This window comes from Camelina sativa, chromosome 6 (assembly GCF_030686135.1).
Source record: "Camelina sativa cultivar CO46 ecotype springtype chromosome 6, ASM3068613v1".
Taxonomy (NCBI): domain Eukaryota; kingdom Viridiplantae; phylum Streptophyta; class Magnoliopsida; order Brassicales; family Brassicaceae; genus Camelina; species Camelina sativa.
The window spans coordinates 26,622,701-26,639,955 of record NC_141885.1 but is presented as its reverse complement, the minus strand read 5'-3'; the positions used below and the strand labels follow the sequence as shown (position 1 = coordinate 26,639,955).

At 34.7% G+C, this 17,255-nt stretch overlaps 4 protein-coding genes and 1 pseudogene across 4 annotated transcripts; all 5 read left to right on the top strand.

Moving 5' to 3' along the window:
* Window positions 1-27: 27 nt before the first annotated feature.
* On the top strand, window positions 28-1,133 carry LOC104793299 (Chitinase family protein). Its single transcript, XM_010519637.2, has 2 exons — window positions 28-562; window positions 660-1,133. Exons 1-2 carry the CDS (start codon window positions 115-117, stop codon window positions 1,055-1,057), a joined length of 846 nt encoding a protein of 281 aa, XP_010517939.1. The 5' UTR covers window positions 28-114; the 3' UTR covers window positions 1,058-1,133.
* A 4,908-nt stretch (window positions 1,134-6,041) lies between these two features.
* LOC104793298 (endochitinase At2g43590) lies at window positions 6,042-7,411 on the top strand. Its single transcript, XM_010519636.3, has 2 exons — window positions 6,042-6,468; window positions 6,791-7,411. Exons 1-2 carry the CDS (start codon window positions 6,075-6,077, stop codon window positions 7,192-7,194), a joined length of 798 nt encoding a protein of 265 aa, XP_010517938.2. The 5' UTR covers window positions 6,042-6,074; the 3' UTR covers window positions 7,195-7,411.
* Window positions 7,412-10,986: 3,575 nt separating this feature from the next.
* On the top strand, window positions 10,987-12,311 carry LOC104793297 (endochitinase At2g43580). The gene is made up of 2 exons (XM_010519635.2): window positions 10,987-11,430; window positions 11,764-12,311. Exons 1-2 carry the CDS (start codon window positions 11,037-11,039, stop codon window positions 12,165-12,167), a joined length of 798 nt encoding a protein of 265 aa, XP_010517937.1. The 5' UTR covers window positions 10,987-11,036; the 3' UTR covers window positions 12,168-12,311.
* A 423-nt stretch (window positions 12,312-12,734) lies between these two features.
* On the top strand, window positions 12,735-14,136 carry LOC104793296 (endochitinase CHI-like). Its single transcript, XM_019226824.2, has 2 exons — window positions 12,735-13,273; window positions 13,531-14,136. The coding sequence occupies exons 1-2, from the start codon at window positions 12,823-12,825 to the stop codon at window positions 13,938-13,940; spliced, it is 861 nt and encodes a 286-aa protein (XP_019082369.1). The 5' UTR covers window positions 12,735-12,822; the 3' UTR covers window positions 13,941-14,136.
* A 1,565-nt stretch (window positions 14,137-15,701) lies between these two features.
* LOC104793294 (endochitinase At2g43590-like) lies at window positions 15,702-16,719 on the top strand (annotated as a pseudogene).
* Window positions 16,720-17,255: the final 536 nt, after the last annotated feature.

Sequence of the window (17,255 nt, the reverse complement as noted above, 5' to 3'; positions counted from 1 at the left end):
AATATCATAGTGTAGTTGACCATACGTACAAACCAAGTGATTATGAACTACAAATACGTCCACAAACCATCCCATTCCCCCAAAACTTGATTTCCAAACATCTTTTGCTATAACATGATGACCATCCGAAACGCGATTCTAAAAAACGCTCTCATTTTTTCCCTCTTCATTCTAGCAATTTTGGCCAAGACAGTGTTCTCGCAAAATTGCATGGATACTAGTTGCCCTGGCCTTAAGGAGTGTTGCAGCAGATGGGGTTTCTGTGGCACTGGTGATGACTACTGCGGATTTTTTTGTTTCAGTGGCCCTTGCAATATCAAGGGAAAATCCTACGGATATGATTACAACGTCGATGCCGGTCCACGTGGTAAAATAGAGACCGTTATCACAACAGCATTGTTCGATAGCATAATGAGAAAAGTCGAAAGCAACTGCTCGGCGAAAGGATTCTACACTTATGATGCTTTCATCACTGCTTTCAAATCGTTTGGAGCTTACAAAGGAAAGGTGGCTAAACGTGAGATCGCTGCCATACTGGCTCATTTCTCATATGGATCTAAAAGTAAGTTTGATATTTGCAAGTAAAATAATCAATATTATGGTACTGCAATGTTTTTTTTTTTAATCTTTAAGCTGATAGATTATATTTTTACGTAAAGGTTTTTGTTACAAAGAAGAAATATCTAACGAGAGGTATTGTTCAAAGAGCAAGAAGTACCCTTGTGAGCCGGGGAAAAACTACTATGGTCGCGGTTTGCTACAATCAATCACATGGAACGAGTATTATGGTGCTGCCGGCAAGCACCTCGGCCTACCGCTATTGAAGGATCCAGATCTGGTGGCTCGTAGTCCGGAAGTTGCTTTCAAATTCGCAATGTGGTTTTGGAATAGAAATGTGCGTCCGGCTTTGTACTTAGGATTCGGAGAAATCACAAAGAGAGTCAATGGCCGTGAATGTGGTAATTGGCGTCGTGATGATACGAATAAAAAGGTTAAGCAATACATAGAGTTCTGCGAGATGCTTGGGGTCACTCCTGATCAAGGTCTCGATTGCTAAGGTCATTAATGTCATGGCACTACATGTTTAAATTAATCCTGGACTATATGTTTAATAAATTTGTTAAAAACCCAAATCCAATCCAAAATCGTACAAGTTTTTGATTAATTACTACTTACACAGTAATCAGTCTCGGTGTGAGCTTATATTTTTAAAAATTTATAGTTGGTAACTTCTTTACAAAATACTCAAGAAGCCTTGGGTTGATGAAGTCATTAATTAGACTCAGTAGATGCCATATGCAAAATAATGTTGGGACATGACTTGGACTATACGACAATGCCTGTTACTACACTGCAGCCCATAACAATTCCATGTCTTTTTCTTTTTTCTTTTTTTCTTTTTTTGACATCATGTATTTTTATTGATATAAGTTTTTGTATCTTTAGGCCTAAAATCTAACAGTATATATATATATATATATATATGCACGGACACGGCAATGTCAATTCCAACATTTTCACATATATAATAAATTATTGATTAATTGTTTAATTGAGATGAACACCGAACCAAAACGCTTAACGCTACTTTCCTTACATAAATCAATCACCATTTATCCCAATGGCGAAAATTAGTGTTATATGCATTCAACAGTGGACCCAACGGCTCACAAGGTACCAAGATTTATAGCGACAAATGCGACTTCTCTTCTTAGACCGGCTTTAAAAATCTTTACAAATCTTCATCTTACTAACAATTTTACACTTACTGAGAAGGATAAAAAAAATAAGATTGTAATTTTTTAAAATTACTTTGTATTAAATTTGAGAAGAATCCGACAAACTAATTTTGGTAAGTTAGTTTACCATCGTACGTAGTATGCAACTCTTTTAGAATTGGCATTCTTTTTTTTTTGGTCAAAGAATTGGCATCTTAAAATGCCCATGATGAAACAACTAAGTGGAGCCTATAACTTCATATTTTTGTCATTTGGTAACGTATGGTCATTTTTGTTAACAAATATCTCAAATACGTTGCGAGCAGTCCTAAACATTGTCAACTTTGGAGTATAAAAACTGGATCTAAAATTTTCTCTGGCTTTAATTTTTTTTTTTCATCAGTATACTTCCAAGTTTAGCTGGAATCTAGACAGCTACACAAATTCTATTAATAAAACGACGCCACAACCATCCTCTTGCTTGATGAATATAATCAAGTTTTGCAATCTCTTCAGAATAGTGTTAACAAGTTGATACGTTTGAATAGTGATAACAAGTTGATACGTTTGAATAGTGATAACAAGTTGATACGTTAATTATTAGTTTGTTAATATGACGTGTGTTGCTAGCCATTCACATATGGATGGAGGCATAGTTAGAGACTGTGTAGAGAGCATGAGACCACATACACATGGCTGGGTTCCATTAATCATGCTTCCGTTACAAACTTACAATTGACTAGTCTTGGCTTATATATTTATTTTATTTAAAAGTAGAAGATATTCGTTTATTAATTGGTTCAAGCCTTCAAGGATTAGGAGCCAGTGAGAGGCAATATCCGAGACCTATTAGGGTCAAGAGGTGCAGCCGGTTTGTAGCCTTTCTACTAAGGAGCCGGTGAGGCAATATCTAGACCTCTACTAATTTCATGCCGCTGTTTTTTAATCCGATCAATGGTAACTAATTACTTAATTTGAAAAAAAAAAAAAAGATGATCTGCACTCCTATTACTTTCACAATTTCCTCATAACAATACAAATTTCGATCACACAAAATATATGATTTGATTGGTGGTAAAAATATATACATCATTTTGATTCAATTATATATTGTCGGTTTTATCGTGAGATTTGGTTCGAGAATGTTAGGAATCATGCACACATGACACATCGTAGGTCAAAATACAATAAGTAACAAGTCATTTCGCCATAATTGATGTTGGTTATTTGGTTTCGTGGCGTAACGATACCATAGGCAATAATGGGTCAACACTCCACAATCGACGTGTGATTAACGGCTTGTACCATGATTCCAAAATGCGAGTCCTCATCGCATTTATATCTTAAGACTTTATGGAGGTGTGTAGGGATTAACTATTCTGGAAATTTTCTTTATCTTCTAAACTAAAGTATAACCTCTATAAATTAATACTCGGTAAATTAATAAACTCTATAAATTAAAAGATTTATCCGGTCCCAAGTTGAGACTAGTGTAATTTTGGACACTATTTGATAATATAATAAAATAATATTTTTTTGAAAATCCTATGTAAATAAATGGTTTCATCAATAATATAAATTAATAATTATATAGAATTATTTAAATATATGTATATATCGACACATTAATTTTTTATTATAGTTCATTTTTGATTTTTTTACTGTATAAAAATCTTTGAGTGCTATTGTCAAAACATGATAATTGTTATTTTCATTGTAATTGATTTTATAAAAATATTAGTTATAACCATTAAATCTTATTTTTAATGTTTTTTACCAAATTAGGAAAGTCTATCTATAAATTAATAATTATTAATTTATCGAGAAATTAAAACCTCTATAAATTAATAGATTTTCATGGTCCCAACATTATTAATTTATAGAGGTTTTACTGTATATATATTAATGGATGGTTAACAGAATAACAGGGTTAATATGGTTCTTAAACTGCATTTCGTCTCAAAGATTAGTGATTTGTAATTTCGATATCTTAAGAGAGTCTGATCCGGCCTATTATTCAAAAATAAGTCATAGTATTCATTAATTATTTGAGATTTGGATTACATACCTGTTGCCTGTTGGGGTATTTTAATGATATAATTTTATTACGTTGTGAAATTGTATGAGTAAGCAATCTATGAATTAATTCATTCATTCGCATATTAAAAAAATCGCTGCAAGTGGTCGACGAATTCCCGAAGATAATTGACTTTTCTATTCACCGGTACCGTTGAAATGACTATCCTAGCTAGAACGCAAATAATTGAAAAGATTATAAACTATTGTCGGTAACGTATATAAATTTGTTGAAAAAATAAAAATCGTGCAATATAGACTAGAAGAATCAGTCAGTATGAATGTCTACTCTATGAAACTAAAACATCATTTTATAATACGATACACCTACGTAAAACTCTATTTTAAGCTGAAAGTATGCGTCCCGAATAAATTTGAAAGAATGAGTTAGTAATACCCAACGAATACGTATACTTTATTTAATTGAGCTACTATATTCGTTACTACTCAACGAATACGTATAGTTTATGAAAATTAGGAATTACCTTCGTCTTAAACTATATTCTTTGCTATTCAACAACATACATGCTATACGTACTATGCGTTTTTTTTTTGTCGTCATTATACTCTGCGCATTTGAATTTTAATTTTGCTAACAAATTTTTTTTGCTTCAGATTAATGATATGAATTGAGATTTTATGTAGTGGGATTATTTTATTTAAAAAAACTTATTCATAAGATGTAAATGCAACAGTACATTCTAACGTTGTAACTTACAAGTATGAATCCGTTAAATTTAAATGTTTGGCGGGCATACACCGATTTAATAATAAAAAAATAATAAGAATTTGAAGTTTTTCATGAAAGAAAATGAGTTTTCAAGAAAGAGAATGAGTCATTCAGTTTTTAGATGACTATGATTATGTCTAGGAATGACTATGATTATAACGTTGAATCATACGATCCCTGAAAGTGCGGATAAATGACTATGATTATGACTAGGAATGCTTTGAATTTTTAATGTTCGGCGGGCAAACACCGATAGAAAAAAATAAAATAAATAAGAACTTCTAGTTTGTTGATGAATCATAAGGAAATGAGCTTTTTATGGGTACAATTGTCACTCCCACCAGAAAATTTGAAACTAATTTGCTGTCGACTTTTCAACGTAACTTGCATGATTGTGCATTTTGACATCTTTTATCGGCAAGTTTTAGCCTTATATATTGAAGATCTAATCTAGTAATTTCAGTAATTAATATGATACTCTTGTTGATGGACATCGATGGTTTTAGAATGTTTATATATCATATATATATATATATATATATAAGTATTCCTTTTGTTAAGATATAATATACAACTTATTACCTAGACTTTAATTTGTTTAATGACATGATTATCCCGGAAAATAATGTGAAATAGAAACTGAGAATCACTCTTTTGTCAACTCAAATCTGAAATTCATACGTTTGAATTTGAATAGCCGCCGGGTAATGGACCCAACCGAAGGCTCGCATAGTCACATAGTACAAAGATTTATAGTGACTTTGCGAGTGCCCAACTTGTTTTCTTCTTCTTTTTTCTTAGTTCTTATCAACATGACTAGATAGGGCTGGCTTTAGGTAGCTCTAGATGAACCACCCGATGATCGAGTATAGTTTTATCAAATGTCAACCAAAAAAAAAAAGAGACTATAACCCGAGGATTGTCTTCAAATAGTATATTTCATATATTTATTTTTATAATTAACAAATATGTCTTTCATATCTATTTTTTCATTTCTTACTGTAGGCTCTTAACATTTTCCTAAATTATAAGCAACTCCATGGACTTCCATTTTATATATATATATATATATATATTTTTGTCTTTTGTGAAATGTACATATGAACTGTCAATTTACTCCATAAATATGTGTCTCAGATTGGATTCGCAGCCCTAATCTCTTTAAAAATTTTACGTATAAGAAAGTATACTTTAACTTCCACTCATATAGTTTGCACATAAATACATGTATACTAAATAGATTAATAACGAAAACAAACCCCTTTTGATTGTTCAATCATTGGGAAATTATATAATTTTTTCAAAAATCAGGAAAGAGAGAAGTGAGATATATTAACAAATAATTGTTCCATTTTTTTTTTTTAAAGAAAAAAGTAATTCTTAGACCAAGTCCACAATATTTATCTTGGGCAATAACAAGACCAAAAAGTCAAATTCGTTTCAAAATACATTAATACAGAAAGAGGGCAAATGACCAAACTACCCAACATCTACCCCTATATATACCTGACCACATTTCCCTTCTCATCCACAAACAAATAACACAAAACATGGCTTTCACAAAAATCTCCTTAGTCCTTCTTCTATGCCTCTTAGGTTTCTACTCTGAAATTGTAAAGTCCCAAAATTGCGGTTGCGCTCCAAACCTGTGCTGCAGTCAGTTCGGCTACTGTGGTACCGACGATGCATATTGCGGTGCTGGATGCCGATCAGGTCCTTGTAGAGGTAGTGGAACCCCGGCCGGTGGTGGATCGGTCGGTAGCATAGTGACACAAGGTTTCTTTAACAACATTATCAATCAAGCTGATGGTGGTTGTGCCGGGAAAAGATTCTACACCCGTGACTCTTTCGTTAACGCCGCTAATACTTTCCCCAACTTTGCTAATTCCGTTACTAGACGTGAAATTGCTACCATGTTTGCTCATTTCACTCACGAGACCGGACGTAAGATCTCTTTCTTCCTTCTCTTACTTTTTTTAGTATATATCATACAATATTAATTGATCTTTTTTGTCTGTGTTCTCTAGTGATGACCGATTCTAACTTTTAGCAAACTAATAATATCACTGGATATTTCTAAGACCAATAAGGTCCTACGATTATAACACATTTAAGTATTTAAAGAAAAACATTATTGATCTACGACATATAAGATGAAACCTTCGATATAGTTAAAAACTGAACATTTGACTTGATCACAACTAATTTAGATCATCCTAAAGGCTAAAGCCCTCTTCTCTTTCATGTGATTCTCTGTATGTATTAGACTTTTGCTACATAGAAGAAATAAACGGAGCGTCGCGTGACTACTGCGACGAGAACAACAGGCAGTACCCATGTGCACCCGGCAAAGGCTACTTTGGTCGTGGTCCGATCCAACTATCATGGAACTACAACTACGGAGCATGTGGTCAGAGTCTTAGTCTCGACCTTCTTCGCCAGCCTGAGCTTGTTGGTAGCAACCCAACTGTAGCTTTCAGGACGGGTTTGTGGTTTTGGATGAACAGCGTAAGGCCGGTTCTGAACCAAGGATTTGGAGCTACCATTAGAGCCATCAACGGAATGGAATGTAACGGTGGGAACTCAGGTGCAGTCAATGCTAGGATCAGATACTACAGAGACTATTGTGGACAGCTTGGTGTGGACCCTGGTCCTAACCTAAGTTGCTAAAAAGCTCTCTGAACCCATACACCCACACACGTAACGTGGCACGTGATAAGATGAAAGAATAAGTGAGATAATAAAGTTAAATTTCAAACGTATGTACTTTATGTTGGGTCTCAGTGTTCCCTGCGTCACAAGCAAAAAAATGGTTGTAATAAACTTGTGAAAGTGTTATCGTTTCTTCTCTGGCTTTTTATGAAAGTGAAATTTAAGATTGATTTTAGATGTCTGACTTGGACACTTACAGAATCTGCTTTTGGGATATATAATATTCGCACGAATTTGGTGTTGTAAACTTGTAATATTTATATTCTTGTTTTATCACGTCAAAACAAAAAAAGTTTCCTGTTGAAACTAATTATAAACGTTAGTAGTTTAATTAATGGTTCAATAGTCCACTAGTTAAAGTTTTTAATGGGTTAAAGTTGCATGCAGCCTATAGTAATTAAAGAGACTAACGGTAAAAGATATATGCATCCTAGCGGACCCTTGGTAAATTTGCCAACGATTTTATTGGAGAAAAGGTAATTAAGTACAAAAAAAAGTAATTAAGTACAAACGTAGAAATCATCAAAAAACTCGTTTGCCCTAATTCTCTCTGACACGATAATTGAGGCGCCGCTCATCTCATCATCTTCCGACGCCGGTAGAGCTCCGGCTCACCAGCGTCGCGATCTCTCAGTATCTCTGATCTCTCTCTACTTCTGTCTGCAAATCTCGTTTGTATTTTTGGTTTTTTTCACCGGAGTCCTCTTGAGATTTCAGATCTCTGCTCCGGCTATGCATCAGCTTCATCCACTGTCCATCGTTCCTCTACATCCACTCTTCTCTCTCAGCGTAGCTACTTGACTGAGTACCCTACTGCCTGAACTCACCCCTCAACCCCCCGAATGGCCTGATCTCCTTGGTGTTAATCTCTCGATCTGGCCTCTTCCACAGTCAACCATAACATCTCACCGATCCTCGGATTTATATCCTCTCTCCAAGTGGTTTACTTGGCTGCAGCTGGACGGGAGCTCTATGTTGACGCCGGAGCCTTTAAAGATCTTGACGAAGAACATCATAACTCCGGCTGCTTCTGTCCCAACCTCGATATCTCTTTGGCCCAGGTTTGCTCCCCAATCTTACTTTGGAACCCTGGTAGATAGTCTACTCTACTTAGGCTATGATGCATCCCTGCACTGGAATCTCCCTCGATCCGCCTATACTTGCTTTATATCAAGATCAAATTGCTTAGTACCAGTGTTATCTGCTTGGTCAAGACGAGGTTCCCTCGATAGCGGAACATTGGCTTCGTTTAATTTGCTTGAGAACCCTTTGTGTCGAGTTCAATGTGATTCCATGGATGATCTCTTTGAGGAAGACTGCTTGGTGAAGCTTGGCATTATGACCCCACCGTTACAATGTTGGGGTTACCTTGCCTTCACCAACATCTTCTATCCACCTCACCCGACTCCTGAACCCAATCATGAACTTTTTTGCATCTCTATGGAAGTACCGCTTATCTCTGCTTGGTCAAGACGAGTTTCTCTCGGTAGCAGAACATCGGTGGCTCCAAAGTTGCTTCTTAGATTATTTTGTCGAGGTCAGTCTCTTAACCCTGTCCGGATGCTTGCGTTGTGTAGACATATCTTTGAATCTGATCCGACAGCCTGCCTGAACACTATCTTTGAACCCCTGCTTCGTTTACCACCATTAGATAGAAAACTTGGGTATGTTGATCTAGTCCAGGAACAAACTGATTACAAGCTTTGTAAGGAATTCATTTACCTCCATTGCGATGAGAGGGATGACCCACCTGTTTTGTTACGGCCTGTTACCCTCCTAATGAGAGCCCCGTTTTCATCTTCTTCAACCGCCATGACCACTCTGCAACCATCTCACCCCTTAGTCTCCTCCATGGAGCACACTTTCAAAAGCTCCAATGCGTCAACCGTAAGAGCGAAGTATGACCACCTTTTGGTCAGGGATTTCCTGAAGGTTGCCTTCAAATTTGAATCCTACAAGACACCAAAAGATCTTCCACCTTTTGCAAACTCCTCATGGTTGTGCATCTCTTTGGAAGACTCATGTAGTCTTTATCCTTACCTTTCTTTGTAACCGTTTGATTCTAAGTTATAAGAACATCCCTCCTTTGAGGTTTTAAGTTTTGAATGAAAGTTGTTGAATATCCCTCCTTTGAGATTTTAAGTTTTTAATGAAAGTTCTTGTGTTCAAAAAAAAAAAAGTACAAACCTAGAAAAGTTCCCCCCAAAAAGGTTACAGATGTAGAAAAAAAGATGGTGGGTGTACTCTTGTTACGTTCACAATTTCCTCACATGATAATATAAATATAAATCATTAAAAATTTGGTAATTTTATTGGTCATAATGTTTAATGATTAACTGGATATATGAGTAACAAACAGATGAGTTGTATTTTTTGGAGGGGTTATTGTTTTATTTTCTAGAAAAAAATAAAAAATATGTGATCTAAAAGCACTACAAATTCTAAAAGGAAAAATATTAATTAATTCTTAGCATGCATGAATCCCTCCTAAATATTTCATGAATTTACACTATTAGTTAAAAAGTAAAAAATTTAAACTTCTTCTGAGATCTTTTGGTCACTAAATTTAAACTTATATTCGGGAGGTAATTTTATCCAAACTAAATTCATATAGAAAAATTGCGTAAGATAATTAAAAAGTATAATAATAACATACTAACAAAGAAAAATCTTATGTATATAATATGAATGTTTGACGATGCAACTACTCTATTTATTGCAACTAATTTAACGTTGAAAAGTCAAAATTATGGCAAACCTATTGTCTAAAAACTACAAAGATGTATCATAGATATATGCTACGACTTCTCTTAAGAGGCGGCTTTTAGAAAATGCTCGAGCGTCGAGGGGCAACTGATTGGGGACTCGGTTTGTATTTTTGTAATTAATGAAGGAACACTCCAATATCTTTTTGATCGTTTGGTAATGAGTAGTCAATTTTTTAAAAAATTTCAGGTTGGATGTCCCCAGCCGTCGTGAAGGGTGGCTATATATATTTTGTCTCACAAAACAACCAAGAGTAATCTACAAAAAGAAAAATGAAAAAAAAAAAATAGCCTACAGGATTTGTACATGTAATGAGAAGTGGTCGACTCTTTAAAACTCATTCTTATTGGTTTCTTAATTAGGTTTTCTGGATTTTTTTCGTTATAGAGAAACATTACTCTTTAGGTGAATAGAAAACCTAATTATTTAATATTATATATGGTTTTTATTTTGGTTAAGGTTTATATACTTTTTAGCCAAACTAATGTGTTCCTTCACAATTAAACACATGGAAATATGCGCTAATAAGAACAATAAGAACAATAGACGCTTTTTTTTGTAGGAATTGAACAAAAGACGTTTGTACATTACGTTCTGTCTAGAGTTCCGTTTGTCCGTGATGGTATGTGTTTAAACGTAATGTACAAACGTCTTTTGTTCAATTCCTACAAAAAAAAAGCGTCTATTGTTCTTATTAGCGCATATTTCCATATATTATCTTCTTATGATCAGACATGCAATTTTTTTATGAATGTGTAACCATGTAATAGATCCTATATATGTAAATACCAATTATTTTCCAACTATAAAGTCCAATCTGCAAAATTATTTTGGATTTGAAAATAAAGTTCAATTGCCATACACATCTTCGGCAGACTTAATAGTCAAACCATTGTTAAATAATTGAAAGAAATAAAATCACAATTGATATCCCATCACCCATCCTAATGAAAATGACCAATCTACCCAATATCTCTCATTATATAAAACCTCAAACTATTCCTTCTCTTCAAACAACAAGAACACCCCCAACAATGGCTCTCACAAAAATCAACTTAATACTTCTCATCTCCCTCTTAGCTTTCTACTCTGAAACAGTCAAATCTCAAAACTGCAATTGCGCCCCAAACCTATGTTGCAGTCAGTTCGGTTATTGCGGCACCACTGCTGATCACTGTGGTCCAACATGCCGATCAGGTCCTTGTAGAGGCGGTGGATCCCCAACCAGTGCAGATTTGATTGGTAGCATTGCAACACAAAGTTTCTTTAACAACATTATCAACCAAGCCGGTAATAACTGCGCCGGAAAAATATTTTACACCCACGACTCTTTCATTAACGCCACCAATACTTTCCCCAACTTTGCTAATACCGTTACTAGGCGTGAAATTGCTACCATGTTTGCTCATTTCACTTACGAGACCGGACGTAAGAACTCTTTTCTCGACTTTGTACTCTTTTTTTTTTTTCATATACGTAGCATATTCTAGGCTGCATCTATTTAGGTCAAGATATACACATTAGTAGATTGTAACATATAAAAAATGAGTACTATATTCAAAAAAACTTCTAAAAAGAAACTTACGTTTGTATCTACATTAGCGTCCGAAATTTACAAATAATTACTAATTTGTATAACATACAAATGTTTGAATTATCATTATCTAGGACTTACGAGATTTAATTCTCAAACCGTCGATCGATATTATTATCTCATTTGACTTTATCCTAAAACAACTATGCATCTATATGTACGTTTAGACTTCTGCTACATAGAAGAGATTGGCGGAGCATCACGTACCATGTGCGACCAGAGCAACAGGCAATATCCATGTGTACCGGGGAAGAGCTACCATGGTCGCGGTCCGTTCCTACTATCATGGAACTTCAACTACGGACCATGCGGCCAATTTCTCGGCCTCGACCTCCTACGCCAGCCCGAGCTGGTGAGCAGTAACCCAATTGTAGCTTTCAGGGCGGCTCTGTGGTTTTGGATGAAGAGCGTGAGGCCTGTGTTGAACCAGGGATTTGGAGCCACCGTAAGAGCCGTCAGCGGTTTGGAATGTGACGGCAGGAACGTACGTGGGGTGAATGCAAGGGTTGGGTACTATAGGGACTACTGTGGACAGCTTGGTGTGGACCCTGGCTCCAACATCACTTGCTAAAACGCTCTTATCTTGTAGACATACACATGACGTGTTAAAGTGAAATAAGAAGTGATGTTAAACTAAAGTTGTTGTTGTAGTAATATTGTGAAGTTATATCACGTTATTCAAAGATAAATAAAAAAACAACTTATACAAAGAAAATGTTTGATTCTTCACATGTATACCGATGCGATTAAGACTAACCGATTTTGTGTAAAATCGTTGTAACCACTATGTTAGCTCTGTTTTGCTCTGTTTCTATATAAGATCAATCTCTTGAATAGTTAAGTGATGATGATATGTACGCTCTGAGAAGATAAATTGTGAATCGTTGGTGTAGATCTGACCGAGATGTAAGGGTTCCCATGACCTTGAATATAGTAAATTCTCTATTAGAGATAGAATTTATTCTGAATCATATTATATGTTAAATGAAAATTGTAATGTTTGTGTGGAAATTTCCCTACGTAACGAATGGGCTAGAACAAAAAGTCTACATAAGTTGACGTTGACTTGGAAATAACTAGACACTTGTCTTCCACAAAGTCTTCTTCATGGATCCAACATTTATCTGAACTCTCCCTCATTGTTCCAATCAGCTATAAATAAAACGAAGCCAATATAACTCTATCAGCCTCACACACACAAATAAGCAACAAGAGCTAAAATAAAAATGGCTAATAACGCCAAATCCACCACAAGAAAAGACACATATGCCCTTTTTCTCCCAAGTCTCCTTGTCTTGACCCTGACAGTTTCCAAACCTGTAACCTCTCAAAACTGTGGCTGTGCCTCTGACTTCTGCTGCAGCCAATGGGGTTACTGCGGTCAGACGGATGATTACTGCGGTTATGGCTGCCGTGAGGGCCCTTGTCAAGGTGGTGGTGACGCTAGCGGCGAAGTAAAGAGTGGCGGAGGCGGAGACGCTGTTTCGCTTGAAGGAACGGTGACACCTGAGTTCTTTAACTCTATCATAAACCAAGCAAGAAGTGATTGTGCAGGCAAAGGATTCTACTCTCACGACGCCTTTATCGCCGCAGCTAATTCGTACCAGAGCTTTGGTGCTTCCATCTCCAAACGCGAGATCGCTGCCTTCTTCGCTCACGTCACCCATGAAACTGAATGTACGTAAACCTCTCTACGTTTTGGGCACTTGGTTATTTCAGTTCGGTTATTTCAAAAAAAAAAAAATACTAAAAATCTATAGTATAAAATACTAATCTATAGAGATCATTAGTTATTTGGTGTAAAATATTAAAATCGATCATATTATATAAAATTTTGGTTCGGTTTTGGTGTTAAATTTTTTTGGTGCATATTATATATGTCACCACTGGGATTTGTTTTTGTAAGTACTGTATTTGATTAAACCTTGTTGCAGTTATGTGTTACATTGAGGAGATCGATGGACCAGCCAATGCCGAGAAATACTGCGACAAAGACAAGACAAACTTCCCTTGTGCAGAAGGAAAGGGCTATTATGGCCGTGGTCCTATCCAACTAACTGGGAACCTCAACTACGGTCTCTGTGGCAGAGAGCTGAATGAGAACTTATTGGCTTCACCAGAGAAAGTGGCTCAAGATCCAGTTCTTGCTTTCAAGACCGCTTTCTGGTTTTGGACCACTAATGTTCGCCAGAATTTTAATCAGGGTTTTGGCGCGACGATCAGGGCTGTCAATGGTATAGAGTGTAGCGGAGGAAATTCTGCAACTGTTGCCAAAAGGATTGAGTATTACCGAGACTATTGTGGCAAGCTTGGGGTTGAACCTGGAGAGAACCTCTCTTGTTAATTAAAGATTTTTCCACTTTATCCATCTGAAATAAACAACGTTCGAACTTTAAGAATAAGATATCACATCAGAGGAAATATATCATATAATACTAATGTTCTTTTATCGGATGTCACCGAAGGGACATAATACTAAGTAATGCTGTATTAAGAATGTAACGAAAATGAAATATTATATAAATGTCTGTTACTCTGTTGATTTGGCGCAATATTTTGTGAACCGAGTTGCGGGATTGATCCGAATGGTAACCAACACCTGTGTTTATAGTTAGTCACAATGTTCAAAATTACTACATTGCTTTGTAATAAAATAGTTAAATATGTTATTCAAGAACTTAATTAGTTATGATATTTGCTTTGTTGGTGGACGAATTCATGGATTTTTATTTTTATTTTTCTTAACAAAGAGCTACGATAGCAATAATTAGTTTTGGTGATAAATGCGAGAAAATAAACAAATATAGTTTCTTGGTCTTGTTGATGTAATAAAATCATGTATCTTTAAAGTATAAAGTGTGACATAGAATCATGATTTTCTAAGCTTGAATTGAAACAATTTCGTTGTTTGCTTTACTCCCAGAAAAAGTGAATTCGTTACTTTCTTAAACTTCACAAAAGATGAACTCTATATATACCAAAATTATTATTTGTTGTATATTCTCCGATCCTTTCGTAGGTCATAATATAAAATACAAACGTGAGAAAACTAAATTACTGGACCATATGAAAACAAAAGTGAGAAAAAGTGACATATTTGTGTTGTTTGAAAAAAGAAAAAAAAAAAAATTAGTTAGACCATATAAAAGTCTTCGAGCAACAATTCAGAGTCAAAGCCGTGTGTTATATAATCAAAATATATATAATATTAAAATTATTTATTGAAGTTATGATTGGTAACATGATTTATTGAAGTTGAGTTGCAGAAAATATTAAAATTCGATGTAAGTTGCAGTAAAAATTATGTGGTAAAAACAGCAGTTTGATGTAATGGATCGCTGTAAAAATCTGATTTATTAATCTTATCAAAATTACTGATTGGTGACATTTTTGTGGTAGATGTTGTAGTATGTATTATTTGATTATAATTATTAAAAATATTAGTGAATATATTTCACAAAATTATAAAAAATAAAATAAATAAAATATTTAAATAATAAAATAATTTTAATATACAAAAAGTTAATTAAACTTCTTTTTTACATTGCAAATTAAAAAATTAACTACATGCATGCCATAATATTTACAATCTTATCATATTTAGGTCTATGCCTATTTTCATTTCAAATGATAATAAAAAATAATAATTTAGGAGAAATAAAATAACTAATTAAAAAGTTATCAAATAAAAGAAAAACAGTAAAAATTATTTTTATTGATATATGAATTAAATAAAAACAAAAAGAATAATTTTTTTGTATTATATAACTGAATTTTCGTTTTTTTAATTAAAAAAAATAGATAACTCAACTTAGCACATCTTAACTCATGAAAATTTCAATGATGTTGAATAATCTTTTGAGCTAATAATTTTACAAAAGATATACTTCAAACTTGTACATCAACCATAACACATGATTATTCAAAGTCAACTTCAAAAAATTTAGTTTTGTTAGTAATTGGTAACATTTTTGAATAAAATTTGAGTTAAGTCTATAACTCAACATAAGTCAATAGTAACACATGTTACCAGTGAGAGCCATAATAAAATAAAACAGTTTAATCAGATTGACAAATTACCAAACATCTCCATTTACCTCTTTGTGCTCTTCGTTCTCATTCAAAAACAATAACACACAAAAACATGGCTCTTGTAAAAGTCTCTTCAATGTTTCTCGTCTACCTATTCGCTTTCTACTCCCAAACTGCTGCCCAGTCGCCCCAGATTCTGTATTGCGGCTGCTCTCCAATCCTCTGCTGTAGTCAGTTGGGTTATTGCGGTATCACCGACCAACACTGTGGTTCCGGTTGTAGATCAGGTCCTTGCTGACGAAGTAGAGATCCGGTTGACAAGATTGTAACACAACAGTTCTTTAACGATATTATTAGCAAAGCAAGTCATGGCTGCGACGGTAAAACATTCTACACCCGTGAGTCTTTCCTTGAAGCCGCTAATGCTACCTTTGACTTCACTAGCTCTGTTACGAGCCTCGAGATCGCTGCCATGTTTGCTCATTTCACCTACGTGACCGAACGTACGTAAGAACTAATCCTTTTCATAGGTCCTCTTTATCTTTTTTTTTTTTTGGATATACAAAAAAATTTAAACAAATCTCTAGAGTTTACCATTAGAAACAATTAAACTAAAAATATTTGTTTTTTTTTTTTGCTTTTAAATAAAACAACTGGTACCACTTTATATAGCTTCATATATATATGTCTCTACGTTTAGATTTCTGCCACATAGAGGCCGTAAACGGGACGTCAGGTGACTACTGTGCGATAACAACAAGCAATACCCATGTGCACCGGGCAAGAGTTACCATGGTCGCGGCCCGATCCAACTATCATGGAACTACAACTACGGTCCTTGTTGTCAGGGTCTCGGTCTCGACCTTCTACGCCAGCCTGAGCTAGTTGGTAGCAACTCAACTGCGGCTTTCAAAACTGGATTGTGGTTTTGGATGAATTTCGTGAGGCCGGTACTGAGCCAAGGATTTGGAGCCACCATTATAGCCATCAGTGGTGAGGACTGTAACGGTGGGAATTCAGGTGCGGGCCGATCCAAATATGAGGACTGTAAACAGCTTGGTGTGGACCCTGGTGTTAACCTTAGGTGCTAAAATGCTGTTCAAACGCGCACTTGACGTGGTACGTAAGTGTTAAAAGGTTTAATGAAAAGTGAGAAAATAAAGATTGTAAATTATCTCTTTGCATGTAGTCTTCGGTGTAAAGATTGTAATTTATCGCTAAAGAAAATTTGATGTTGTAGTAATCATGTTATGATGGCGTTAACATTATTGGTCCAGAACTACAAAGAATTCAGGATTAAGTTATTGGTTTTATGATTTTAATGGATTTGGAAAAAAAAAATCATGTGTTATTTAATGATTAATTTTAAAATACTTATCAAATTAAGTTATCCTAATTATCTTTTAAATTTATAAGAGGTTTTAGTTGAACGCACAGTAATTTATAAATTTAATTATTTTATAACTACTACTACAAGCCAACAGATAATAATGAGGAATGAATTCTAAGGAAACCAACTTTTGAATTAAAATAGAAGGCATCAATATATATATATATATATATACATATATATTTTTTTGTTTTTAAGAAAAAAAAGATGGCAATCCATCTTAAAATACCACAAAAC

What these genes read in the sequence shown, in the direction of transcription:
- LOC104793299 (XM_010519637.2), top strand. Translation starts at nt 115, where the DNA reads ATGATGACCATCCGAAACGCGATTCTAAAAAACGCTCTCATTTTTTCC. An exon ending in TTTCTCATATGGATCTAAAA is followed by an intron (nt 563 to 659) that starts GTAAGTTTGATA and finishes TTTTACGTAAAG; the next exon opens with GTTTTTGTTACAAAGAAGAA.
- LOC104793298 (XM_010519636.3), top strand. Translation starts at nt 6,075, where the DNA reads ATGGCTTTCACAAAAATCTCCTTAGTCCTTCTTCTATGCCTCTTAGGT. An exon ending in TTTCACTCACGAGACCGGAC is followed by an intron (nt 6,469 to 6,790) that starts GTAAGATCTCTT and finishes TGTATGTATTAG; the next exon opens with ACTTTTGCTACATAGAAGAA.
- LOC104793297 (XM_010519635.2), top strand. Translation starts at nt 11,037, where the DNA reads ATGGCTCTCACAAAAATCAACTTAATACTTCTCATCTCCCTCTTAGCT. An exon ending in TTTCACTTACGAGACCGGAC is followed by an intron (nt 11,431 to 11,763) that starts GTAAGAACTCTT and finishes ATGTACGTTTAG; the next exon opens with ACTTCTGCTACATAGAAGAG.
- LOC104793296 (XM_019226824.2), top strand. Translation starts at nt 12,823, where the DNA reads ATGGCTAATAACGCCAAATCCACCACAAGAAAAGACACATATGCCCTT. An exon ending in CGTCACCCATGAAACTGAAT is followed by an intron (nt 13,274 to 13,530) that starts GTACGTAAACCT and finishes ACCTTGTTGCAG; the next exon opens with TTATGTGTTACATTGAGGAG.